Source organism: Trichomonas vaginalis, chromosome IV, assembly GCF_026262505.1.
Source record: "Trichomonas vaginalis G3 chromosome IV, whole genome shotgun sequence".
Taxonomy (NCBI): Eukaryota; Parabasalia; order Trichomonadida; family Trichomonadidae; genus Trichomonas; species Trichomonas vaginalis.
Genome location: NC_067206.1, coordinates 2,775,509 through 2,787,308, shown reverse-complemented (window position 1 = coordinate 2,787,308; position 11,800 = coordinate 2,775,509). Strand labels below are relative to the sequence as shown.

At 34.5% G+C, this 11,800-nt stretch overlaps 7 protein-coding genes and 2 pseudogenes across 9 annotated transcripts, besides 4 other annotated features; 6 read left to right on the top strand and 3 right to left on the bottom strand.

Moving 5' to 3' along the window:
* Positions 1–1,898: part of a mobile genetic element that runs on past the window's edge.
* TVAGG3_0017100 (repellent protein 1 family) lies at positions 515–955 on the top strand (the record flags this gene model as incomplete). Its single annotated transcript, XM_051220062.1, has 1 exon — positions 515–955. The coding sequence occupies one exon, from the start codon at positions 515–517 to the stop codon at positions 953–955; it is 441 nt and encodes a 146-aa protein (XP_051105048.1).
* Positions 1,227–1,898: a terminal%2Cinverted (terminal inverted repeat of Maverick-1C transposon ID:TVAGG3_0017090).
* Positions 1,899–1,902: 4 nt separating this feature from the next.
* Positions 1,903–11,800: part of a mobile genetic element that runs on past the window's edge.
* On the top strand, positions 2,159–2,592 carry TVAGG3_0017080 (annotated as a pseudogene). Its single transcript has one exon. A coding segment is annotated over exon 1 (434 nt).
* Positions 2,593–2,736: a terminal%2Cinverted (terminal inverted repeat of Maverick-1B transposon ID:TVAGG3_0016880).
* On the bottom strand, positions 2,884–3,411 carry TVAGG3_0017070 (protein of unknown function, DUF4107 family; the record flags this gene model as incomplete). The annotated part of the gene is made up of 1 exon (XM_051220061.1): positions 2,884–3,411. One exon carries the CDS (start codon positions 3,409–3,411, stop codon positions 2,884–2,886), a length of 528 nt encoding a protein of 175 aa, XP_051105047.1.
* On the bottom strand, positions 5,415–5,816 carry TVAGG3_0017060 (uncharacterized protein; the record flags this gene model as incomplete). The annotated part of the gene is made up of 1 exon (XM_051220060.1): positions 5,415–5,816. One exon carries the CDS (start codon positions 5,814–5,816, stop codon positions 5,415–5,417), a length of 402 nt encoding a protein of 133 aa, XP_051105046.1.
* TVAGG3_0017050 (uncharacterized protein) lies at positions 5,842–6,492 on the top strand (the record flags this gene model as incomplete). Its single annotated transcript, XM_051220059.1, has 1 exon — positions 5,842–6,492. The coding sequence occupies one exon, from the start codon at positions 5,842–5,844 to the stop codon at positions 6,490–6,492; it is 651 nt and encodes a 216-aa protein (XP_051105045.1).
* On the bottom strand, positions 6,689–7,465 carry TVAGG3_0017040 (uncharacterized protein; the record flags this gene model as incomplete). The annotated part of the gene is made up of 1 exon (XM_051220058.1): positions 6,689–7,465. One exon carries the CDS (start codon positions 7,463–7,465, stop codon positions 6,689–6,691), a length of 777 nt encoding a protein of 258 aa, XP_051105044.1.
* TVAGG3_0017030 lies at positions 7,483–8,560 on the top strand (annotated as a pseudogene). The gene has a single exon. A coding segment is annotated over exon 1 (1,078 nt).
* On the top strand, positions 8,893–10,695 carry TVAGG3_0017020 (keratin-associated protein family; the record flags this gene model as incomplete). The annotated part of the gene is made up of 1 exon (XM_001296554.1): positions 8,893–10,695. One exon carries the CDS (start codon positions 8,893–8,895, stop codon positions 10,693–10,695), a length of 1,803 nt encoding a protein of 600 aa, XP_001296555.1.
* On the top strand, positions 11,249–11,800 carry TVAGG3_0017010 (integrase core domain containing protein family; the record flags this gene model as incomplete). The annotated part of the gene is made up of 1 exon (XM_051220057.1): positions 11,249–11,800. One exon carries the CDS (start codon positions 11,249–11,251, stop codon positions 11,798–11,800), a length of 552 nt encoding a protein of 183 aa, XP_051105043.1.

The window sequence follows — 11,800 nt, the reverse complement described above, 5'->3', positions numbered from 1 at the left end:
AAGAAAGACAACTATTATGTTAATTTTTGAGAACCCTAAGTTTAAATATCTTCAGCTTTCCATGGGAGCTTATGGAAATATGCCTGCAGAACCTGAAAAATCATATGGACCTGTATTTTATGAAATGGTTGCGAACGCCTGCAATACAAACAATGATATGATAGGATTTAATGAAGATGTTATGAGGTCATTGGTGGATGATGGTAGTGTGGAACATAAATGGGATAGCTATGACAACACACATTTCTTATGTGGTTTTCCAACAGAAGTGGACTTTTGCTTCCAGCAAGGTCAAACATCTACTGCTCCAATAACATACAAATTGTCTGTTAAAGGACCTATTGAACTAGCAACTGAAAATGTACCAAAGCCACTTATTGGATTTATGAGGGATTGTTGCTTTGCCATTCAGGTGCGTACTAATGGAATCCCAATAATAAGATTAGATGACTATAACTTAGCTACGGACGACAGTGAGGAATAAAGGATGAACGTTTATTTTTAAAGCTTATAAATGAGTTCTTCATCAAGCTCTCGTGAACCTTCACCATCTATGAAACAAACTTTACCAAACGATTATGGAGCACCTATTGAATATTTCTTACGAGCTGCACAATGGCAAAGAGCAGTCTCACCAAGGTTAGGTGTTCCACCAGCTCCTGTCAAAAATAGCATTTGGTCAAGTCCTTATATAAAATATGGTCTCCCACTAGGTTTGCTAGCTACAGCAGGAGCAGTTATGATGTTGAAAAGAAATAAAGCAAATGTTGTAAATAATACTGAAGTAGCTGAAGTTAAACAAACTCCAACACCTTCACAAGCAAAACCTTCAATGACTCCTGAACCTATGGAAGTACAAACTCCTGTTCAAAAGTCAACTCCTAAACCGACTCCAACATTTAAACCAGAACCTACTCCTCAAATAAATCGTAAAACTCCTGCGTTTCCTTACTGAAAAATAACGTTATTTTTATTTAATATTAAAATTTTTATTTGATTGAAATGACGACTAAAGTCACTGAAGCAATGAAACAAAAGTTTTTGGTAGAATACATTAAATCAGGAACTATTCCAGAAGGTTTTTACATTCATACTATGAAAGATGGTAGAGTTCAGTTTAGAAAGATAAAGCAACCATTAGATAAAGAAGGAATTTTGAGAAAGATTAAATTACATGAAGACAACATTGCTGAACTTAAGAAGAAGTTAGAAGAGTTGGATAAAGGAAGAGAGTTATAAAGCAATGAATTCAAGTGGGTGAAAAAAGAGGTGAAAAAAGAGGTGAGATCTCACCACTTCACCTAAATTTATTTTTGTGCTATGTTTTCATACGTGTGAGGGTGGTGATATCATTAATTTTTTATTTTATTTTTAAGTTTACTGAAATTTTTTATTTGGATGTAAATGACAGAACAAAAGCAACTCATTCGAATTCCACAGTATAACAAACATACATTTAAACATTTATTCTTCCTTCCTGAGCATAACATGTTCTTTCAAATACATCCGAGACCAGTTGACTTTTCATTGACTGTGTATAAAGATAGAAATAGTTATATCATTAAACCATACGATGACGAAGGTAAGTTATGTAAATTGTACGTTAAGAAGTTAGAGAAAGTTTATGGCTTCAAGTATGACTACAATAGGGTTAACACTGATGATGAAGATATTGAGGAAAATTTATGAGAACATTAGTGAAGTCGTTAGTGAGAACGATAGTGAGAACGTTTATTTTTACATTAGTGAGTTCGTTAGTGAAGTGGTTGGCGGCTTTGTAAATATTTAAGGTTAAGTTAGTGTTGTCGTTTGTGTTGTCGTTTGTGTTGTAAAATATACGTTAATGGTTTTGTAAAGTGTCAAATTCACAAGTATTGGGTAAGGTGGAACGCAGTGCCACAGAGTTAGTATCCCTAAGTCGTGTACTGTGGCACTGCGCGCCTCCGTACACCACTTAGCGGTTTTGACACTTTACGAAACTGGTAACGTATATTTTACAACACAAACACAAACACCAACTTAACCTTAAATATTTACAAAACTATCTGACACATAAACGACTTCACTAACGACTTCACTAACGAATTCACTACCGTCCTCACTAAATAAAAATAACCTTATTTTTATTTTTTTAAATTTTTTATTTCATTACAAAGACATGTCTGACTACATTTACTATGACTCTTTCCCAGAACGTTTCCGTGAACTATTCAAAACTCAAGTAAAACTGAGAAACATGCATTTTAACAAAGACAGACCCATTGATGATGAAAGAAACCCTGAATATATTACAATCCCTTATGACGCAAAGTTCATTGCATACATTCCTTATGGACGTAGAGGAACGAAAACTATTTCAACAAAGACGAAAAATTATTTCTGGAGCGATGAAAAAATTGCCTTATCTACATAAATGCATACTTAAATAAAGCTACATATTGTACAAAAGAAGGTTGGACTGGATTTGAGCTCTACATATACGACGACGATGGAAACAGACGTTGTGTATACCCATACGATAATATGTACCATTGTTTTCATCAAGCATTAAACGAATACATAGTCAGTAAGGGTCTCATTCCTGTTGAGTAGATATGCTTTATTTTTGTTCCCACATTTATTTAAAAATAAATGATATCACCACCCTCACACGTATGAAAACATAGCGCAAAAATAAATTTAGGGTAGAAGGTTAGATCTAACCCGATTTCTAACCGATAACTAACCTTGTGAATTTACACCAAAAATAAATTTAGGGTAGAAGGTTAGATCTAACCCAATTTCTAACCCGATAACTAACCTTGTGAATTTACACCAAAAATAAATTTAGGGTAGAAGGTTAGATCTAACCCGATTTCTAACCTCATTTCTACCCTGTTGAATTCATTGCTTTATAACTCTCTTCCTTGGTTTCTTTTTAGTTGCTTTCTTCACGTCTGTCTCCAACTTGACTGTCTTTCTTCTTCGTCCGTAATGATACCAGTTACTTCCACCAGTCAATGGGTCAAATGGTCTTTCGTAAGGGTTTCCATACATTCCATAGGGACCATACGGAAGAACTACTAGTGGAGAAGAAACATTTTCTTTAGTTCCATCGAATCTATTTAAATGCATTGTTTCACCTTTCATCTGGTCATTAAAGTCTTTTGCGTGTTTTGCAAACTCATCGTCCTTTCCTAAAGCATTTTCTGACTCAGTCGCAACCAAATTGGATGCTTTATTTATGAGCCCTATTTTATTTAATCTTAACTTCTTTGCAACCCAGCCTCCAATCTTCCCTTTATTTGCATCTAATGTCTTCGAAACCCTTCCTCCACTCATTTTATTTACTGCGTCATAAGCTCCAAGTGCTTTTGCTCCAAATGCTAATGCTTTTGTTCCCATTGCGCCTAAAGCTGCCCAAGCTACCATTTACACCATATTAAAATCATCTCTCTTCAATATTATCTCATAAAAGTTCTCGTTACTGGAGAAAGTCAATGAAACATAAACATTCTCACGGGCTTCGCCCTCACCGCTTTGCGGTCTATCTAACTTCTTTCTTATATCATCTATACGCTTCAAAATGTCTGAACAATTGCTAACATCTTCTACAACAGTTATTTCATCATGAATGACCTTAAGAACAAGCTCATTTAATATGCTATTAAAATCATCTCAATAATGAGTCCATCCTTTCCATCTTTAGGTAGCACAACATCTTTCATTGAAGAAGGTTCGACAAGTCTTATGTTAAACTTACTGACAAAGTTTGTTATACTATAATGCTTCGGCGGCGAATACATGTAGTTTGAAAGACATAATATAGATTCTTCAGCAAATTCACTTATACTGGATTTTATAACAATGTTCTCACGAGACCAAACCACCAATTGACAATCTTGTAAGCAATCCTGCTGAACCTTCTACTGTAAACGTCGATGGTAACATTCCACGAAGGTCATCTATTGACATCGTTGAGTCACTGTATTTAAATATTTTCTTAAAGCAATCGTCATTATCTAACCATGCAATAGCTTTGAAGTTTTCATTCGAATATACATCTGCTTCATTAAATGTAAAACCTGACTTCTTTGCAGAGACGATTTTAAAATCTATTGATTTGTTTCAAAATTATATGCTATGGTAACTTCTGAAGGTAATGGATGTCCTTCCGCAGTCAGTTGTTCTTTCAATACCGTTTGAAGCTTTGTATTAAAAACTTTCATGTCATCTCCTGTATCTAAGTTCACATACACAGCAACAGGAAAACTATCTTGCTTCTTTGTTTCATCATTATATCTCAAAACATTAAAGTTCTTCAATAATATTGTTCTTCCTGCTGGAATACTTCTAACTTGTCTTATTTCAATAGCTTTCTCACCTCCTACATACTCTACCCAGTGTCTTGGATATTCATAAGTATACTGACTTTCTTGAATTTTGGTTGGTTTCATCATAACATGTTCATAGTATATCTTTATACTCTTGTCAGTTAGACTCGGTGCTATGTTCTGAATATTTCTGACTTGCATTTTAATGGAGATAAAATGAAGCATTTAATACATGACGTAGATGAAGACATGAATGAAACTACAGACAAACTTAACTCTTTCTCTTATTCTTCCTTTCAGCAAAGATTATGAGTTCTGTTCAAATGGTGTGTATTTCTATTGTGGAAAGATGGGTTCAGGTAAGACATTCAACCTCATTCGTCATATACTCATAACAGAGCGTTTAGGAAACGACTCTTACTATGACCAAATCATTATATCAGCAACTTCAGACTCTATGGACTCAACAGCGAAAACATTCATGTCAAAAGTTCAAGCCTCCGTCGTTAAAGTTCCAGATAGCGAACTCATTGAATTTCTTCAACGTTACATTCGACGTAAGAGAAAATATTATGCCATCGTTGAATTTATACAGTCAGGAATGCAAAAGACTTCAGAAGAGATGGAAAGAATTATTGACAAACACCACTTACGTCAGTACTCAGAAGTTTACGATATGAAACGACTGACAAACTACATTCTGTCAAAACTTTCAAAATACCCCTTCAAAAAGTATCCTTCAAATACCCTGCTCGTTTGTGACGACTTCGCCGGAAAAGGTTTAGTGTCAAAGCCTGACTCACCATTAGCTAACATCATAACTAAAGTCAGACATTACCACTTAACTGTAGCAATACTTATGCAAACATGGAGGTTTTTAGCTTTAAACATAAAACGTCTCATAACTGACTTCGTTATCTTTCAAGGTTTCTCACGTTATGATATTGAACTCATTTGGAAACAGTCAGGTATAACATTACCTTTTGAAGAAATTTGGGAAGCATATAAGTCTCTCATCTCTCCTCGTTCATACCTTGAGATTCATATCATGACTAATACCATTAAAGTCAAAAATATTCCATGGGAACGACCAACATTGTTTTAAATCTTATGCTTTAATTGACTGATGGTAAACAAATTCCATGCATCTCTGTCGCCATTTCTGTTAATATTTTTGCTGTCATTCATATCATCCACTTCCCCATCCGTTAGCTTTTGAGGATATGCGTTAGAATAGCTGTTCTTAAATGAAGGCTTTTCACCTTTGAGAGCATAAACTCTATAACTTTCTGCATACTTTATGTTTGAACCTCCTGAGCCATCATTGACATAAATTTTTATAGGCTTCCACCCTTTGTTCATGTTCCTGCTTCTTCCCTTAGCTCTTTTGTTCAGTAGTTCTACATCTTTATACACAGCACCTGTCTCAGTGAATTCAACAATATTTTCATTCGTTAGCTTTACATTCAAACCCTTGTCGAGTATATTGTTCATTTCATACATATAAAAGGTTTTTATTCTATATGAAATGAGAAGCAAATCCATCTTAGCTGGTGCCGTTAATGTTCCAATTGAACCAACATCAAATGTTGACTCACGAACGACAAACAATATTGTCATAAAGAACTATAGTTCAGAGTGTTTGAAAGAAAAAGAACCAGAGCTGAAATCCGGAGGGCTCAAAGAGCCCATCATGGCGCATGGCGCCGTGAATTTAAACACAGCTTCAAACGCTAACGCTACATCAGATGTTAAGTTAGAGTATCCACCACTGGACCAAATTCTTTCAAGAGAAGCCAACGACAACCCTTACACAAATGTTCAAACAAATCCTTCAGATAACGTAGACCATTACCTTCTTCAGTTATACCAAACAATTTTACTCAAAGACGATAAGAAGCTTTTGATAAATCTTATAAGTAAGAACCAAATAATTCTAACAAAGGAGGACCTTGAAAATGTTATATCACGAATAACAGGAAAGCAATGTGTCATTGACTATCTCGACCCTGAAATCGAATGCTGTGGTCAAACGCCACCATTCATGAAAATAGGTAACATCCGCATCATTGAAACACCAGGAACTACAGGAGTTGAGTTTAAGTATAAATATTCGAACGAGTATACAAAACTTTCAACAGAATATAAGCTTTGTTTGAAATATGTTTTAGTAAATTAAAGCAACTTATAGTATCTATCCAAAACTTCTTCAACACTATCGAACTCATCTTCATAATGCAAACCTAATCTTATTGACTTGGTGCAGTTTTCACTAACACAATATTTTTCTGTTCTCTTGACTGACATAACTAACTCATTTGTTTCATCAAACAGCAACAACCAAAGTTCATGACCTAATACATAACATTCATACTTTATATTTTTAGCTCTGAGTTCTCTTGTAAGCTGTTGCATTTAATATTTTCTAAAAAGTCAACTTCAACAGTCATTCGCACTGGTGCCTTCAGTTCTACAGGCTCGCCTTGAAAGTCAACAAGTCTGAATTGCATGTCTTTCAAATTATGAGGACTAATGCGAACCCATTTACCTAAATGAGTTACTATGACAGGAACGTTTGGAATGAACATTGAATTGACTGCATAACAGAAGGATTTATATTCTACTGAACCTTTACTATTAACTCCTGAAATACCTGTGACATTAGCTATTTTTGACTCAATGTACAAACAATTACCATAACATACGTATGGAACAGATTTCATCTCAATCGTTTTGTCAACACTTTTCAAAGGAAATGTCATATGGTATGCACCCAAAAGAAGTTGTACTCTATGACTCATTCGTGTTATCTTAAACTCCTTCTCATAACTGAACTTCAAAACTCCTGCAATAAGTTTAACATTCATTAAGTTTTCTTCGTTATCCTTGTTTATTGTAGTATTTATGAGAGCATTTAACACTCCAGCTAATGTTTCCATCTTATATTCTACATTATTGTGAAATCTTATTTCGTGCTTCTTTCCATCTATTTCAAGCTCCATGAAATCTGTTTCGTCAGTTATAACGAATGAAGCAATAGTATTAAAGTCAACCATTCTGAATGCAAGTGCCTCATTCTGTAGACCTAAGTTTGTTTGTAGCTTTACTGTCCCGTATTCGTTTGGGTCTGTACTTTGCAAATAGAACAACATTTTATTCTCATTAAAATATGAGTATAGCTGCATATGCGTATGAAGCTGACAGAGCTAAACGTTTATATTTTGGTCAATACTCTCTCACACTTACTGACAAATATATTGTTATCAGTGATGGAAATACCGAGAAATACATAACATGGAAGGACTATGAAAAGTTTGACCCTATTTTAACTCCATGTACTATGCCATTCATTGTAAATGGTGAAGTTGTCATGAAGAACGACACAACAGTATATAAGTCTGTATATGAAGCGTTAGAATATATGTTGAATTATAATCCCGAAAGATTTGACCCAAGCACTACACCATGTGCAATGCCTTTTATTAAGGACGGTGAAATCGTAAGAGTTCCGGATTCAACGGTTTATACTGCTGTTCAAAACAGTTTACAAAACATTTTAGCGAATATCTTTAATTCAGAAACTACAGAAATAAAATTACCATATATAACAGATGCTAAAGAAATTAAATCAAAAACGACAACATTATTTACGTCACTTAATGATTTAATGACTTATATCATTAATATTCCTGCACCAACTACAGCATTTGATCCAAACTCGACGGTTTGCAGTGTACCTTTCATAAATGACAGTTCATTAATTACTTTAAGGGATTCGACAGTAAATGAATCATTAAAGGCTTCATTAATGAAAATCATTGATTTTAACTCATTCATGAATACATATAATTCATTCATTAATGTTTCATATGCTTCTAAAGAAGGTGAGCCAAAAACTATCAATAAAGCGGTGTATGAAATAAAAGCATCAACGACGAAATTGAATTCGTTAACTTTTGACGGTGATAGTTTCGTTAATGACATAACATCGGGGAAAACAATTTTAACGAAAGAATACTTAAAATCTCATGTTAGTGAGTTCGTTGAAATTGAAAAAGAAGGTGGAATTAAGTTCGATCCACTGAATTTCATTTTCAGCTTAGCGAATGCGGGTATTAATTTTGCTGAATGGACAACTATACAGAGTGAAATAAATGCAATATGGACGTTTTTGGGGTCAAAAGCGGGAATGGGTGAGCTTGTAAATGCTGCAAGAACATTAGGTGAAACAGGAAATTTTGTAGATGGTTTTAAAAGACTTGTTTCAAATGTTTTAACAAACACAAAGAAATTATTTAGATATACCATACATAACGGTCAGATTTTCGAACAGGTAGCAACAAACCCTCCGGTTATGGCTGCGTTGATGATGGTTAGAGATATAAAACCACGTAACGACGGGAACGAAGAAGAGAAGAAACCAGAGGATACTGGTCGGGTTATTCGAGACATTAAAAACGTGTATCCTGAAGTTATTGATTTATTTAGAGGAGTTAATGATTCAATTTCAAAACATTCTATAACCCTCGATGAAGAGAATAAATTAACAGATTATATATTCGTCATTATTGCAGAATTAATGAAGAGAATAAATGAAAAAGGAATTGGTGATATCATTAATGTCAGCGATGTAATGATGAAAAGAAATTTTGACTCATTATTTACAAAACCGAAAACAGAATATAGTCTTTATGACGTAATTACCGAATTAATGAAGAAAATAAATGATAATAAGAGTTCTGGCGGAAGAGTTGAATTAGAGGTGAATGATGTTAATGAGAAATTAGCCGAAAAAGCAGACAAAAATGAGCTTTTAGCTCTGAGTGATAAAGTCAAGAACCACGTTCATTATATAACTTCAGACGAACAGATTATAACGGACTACCATGGATATTTAACACGAAGTGATGAAGTGAAGACAAAAAATGTTAATGAAAGAAGATATAAATACATTCGTGCTAAAGGTTATGACATAAGCTGTACTGTACAGTATGATGTAGCTAAAGCACCAGAAGCATTTGGTTATACCGGTGAAATTTATGCCTCTACTTTCAATGTTAACGGTGTATTAGTTGAACCAAGATTTACTTTGAGAGTTAAGTCAAAAATAACGTTTGAAGATGCTATTAAAAGTAAAGCTGACAAAGTTGAACTTGAAGCAATGAACAAAGTTTTGAAATCTCATAAACACAACATCTCCGATATAAATGAACTTCAAGCTACATTAGACAACAAAGCAGATAAGGAATATGTGGCTAGTGTGTTAGAGAAGAAGGCGGATAAGGAATATGTTAATGAAAAAGATAATGAAATTAAAGAAAAGGTTGAATGGTATCATGAATGGACATCAAAGATTTTAAAAACTAAAGCCGATACAGGATGGGTTTCAGGATGTTTAGACCTTAAGGCGGATAAAACTTATGTTAACGATGAGTTAGAGAAGAAGGCTGACAAGAACCATACACATAACTCCTTCACTACTGTTAGAGCAGACGACATAATATTGAACTATACCCTTGGTTCAAGTGCACCTTTAGAAAATCCAAGTACAAGCGTAAAAGATACTCTTAACAATTTAGATAACAGTTGCAGGAATATCGAAGATCATGCCAGAAACTTTGAAGCACATGAACTACCAGCAATGTTAGATAAGAAAGCCGACAAAACTTATGTAGATGAAAATTATGCAAAGAAGTCGGAAGTAAATGCTGCGCTTAATGGAAAAGCCGATAAAGAGCACGTGCATGAAGAATTTCAAACAATCAAGATTAAAGAAATTAAGGCATGCACCGAAATAGTAACAAAAACAGGAAGAGACGGTGCAACTGTACAAGAACAAAGAATTTATCCTCCTACTTTTCCTAATGGTTTAATAACAAACAATATAAATATTGTAGAAGGCAATAAAACTATAAACGTTAAACATGAACTTCTAACAATGAAGGTCCAGATTCTTCAAACCATATATCCTATAGGTTCTATTTATACGTCAATGAACTCAACAAATCCAGCAAGTGTTTTAGGTTTTGGTACGTGGGAACAGATTGTAGATAAATTCCTCTATTGTGCGAACTCTTCAAAGCAAACAGGTGGTTCGAAGAAAATTAAAGAAGCAAACCTTCCACCGCACACTCATACAGGAACTACAAACTTTTCTGGCGACCATAACCACTCATTAAGAGACCACCCATTATACAACTCAGAATATGAAGCTGGCAATGACGTTTTATCTCCAGATTATAATCATGCGGCAAAAAAGACTTTTCGACCAACTGAACCAGGAGGAAATCATTCACACACTTTCACAACAAATCCAACAGGCCCGGGTGAAGATTATATGCCACCATTTGTGACTGTATTCGCATGGTGCCGCGTTCAATGAAATCTTTATTTTTACTTAAATGAGCTTGAAAGAAGTATTCGAACAGCATCCATGGAGGTCTTTTAAGAAATTCAATGAAGCGGCAAAGAGTTCGGGATTTACTAACAGAGCTGAAGTGAAAAGGTTCTTTAACAAAAATGTTGTACATCAAACAAAAATAAATCCTTACGACTACTTTTTACCAATTTACTCCAACACTCCCGACGCATACCAATTTGACACTCTCATTCAAAGCAGAAAAGGAGGACATAAACCATTCCTCATCTTCATAAATGTTAACACTCGCAAAGCTTTTGCGTATATAATGAGAAATAAAGGAACTCGTGAAGTGTTAAGAGTTTTACAAAAGTTTGTAGCAGAACATAACCCAAGTACTTTAACATCAGACCAAGACAGTGCATACCTCAGCAACGAAATCACAGAATTTCTCATTAAGCATAACATAACTCACTACACTACTGAAGACCATAACCATAACATACTCGGCATCATAAACCGCTTCATAAGGACTCTCAGAGATTTAAATCAAGAGCGAGACTTTACCGAAGAAACAATGAAACATTTTCTCGAAGTATATAATTCCTCAACACATTCTACAACAGGACATACACCAAATTCAATGACACAACAACAAGAAGAAAAGTATATACAAAAGAAACGAAGCCAAACACAAAATATCAGAAATTCAACACAATTTACCCTCATTTCTGGTACAAAAGTTCGTGTAGTTCTTGACGACAAACCATTGACAAAGAAACGTTTAAGGTTAAGTCGAAATTATTATATCGTAGACTCTACGCAAGGTAATGGATATCTTATAAAAGCTGCTGACGACTCCATAGCATTTTACCCTCGTCATAAATTAGTTGAAAGTAGTAATGGCAAACTTGCTGAAACCATTGACGAAGCAAAGCGAGGAGTGGTTATTGAAATACTTGACTACAACATAAACGATGACACTTATAAAGTAAGATATGAAGGAGGCGTTGAAGATGTTATACCATCTAAGAACTTGAGAGAGTCAAAGCCAACTCATCTGGGACCATTAGAGCGGGAGTATTGGAAAGACAAAAATATGCCAGAAAGAATAAGAAAATTCATCTAA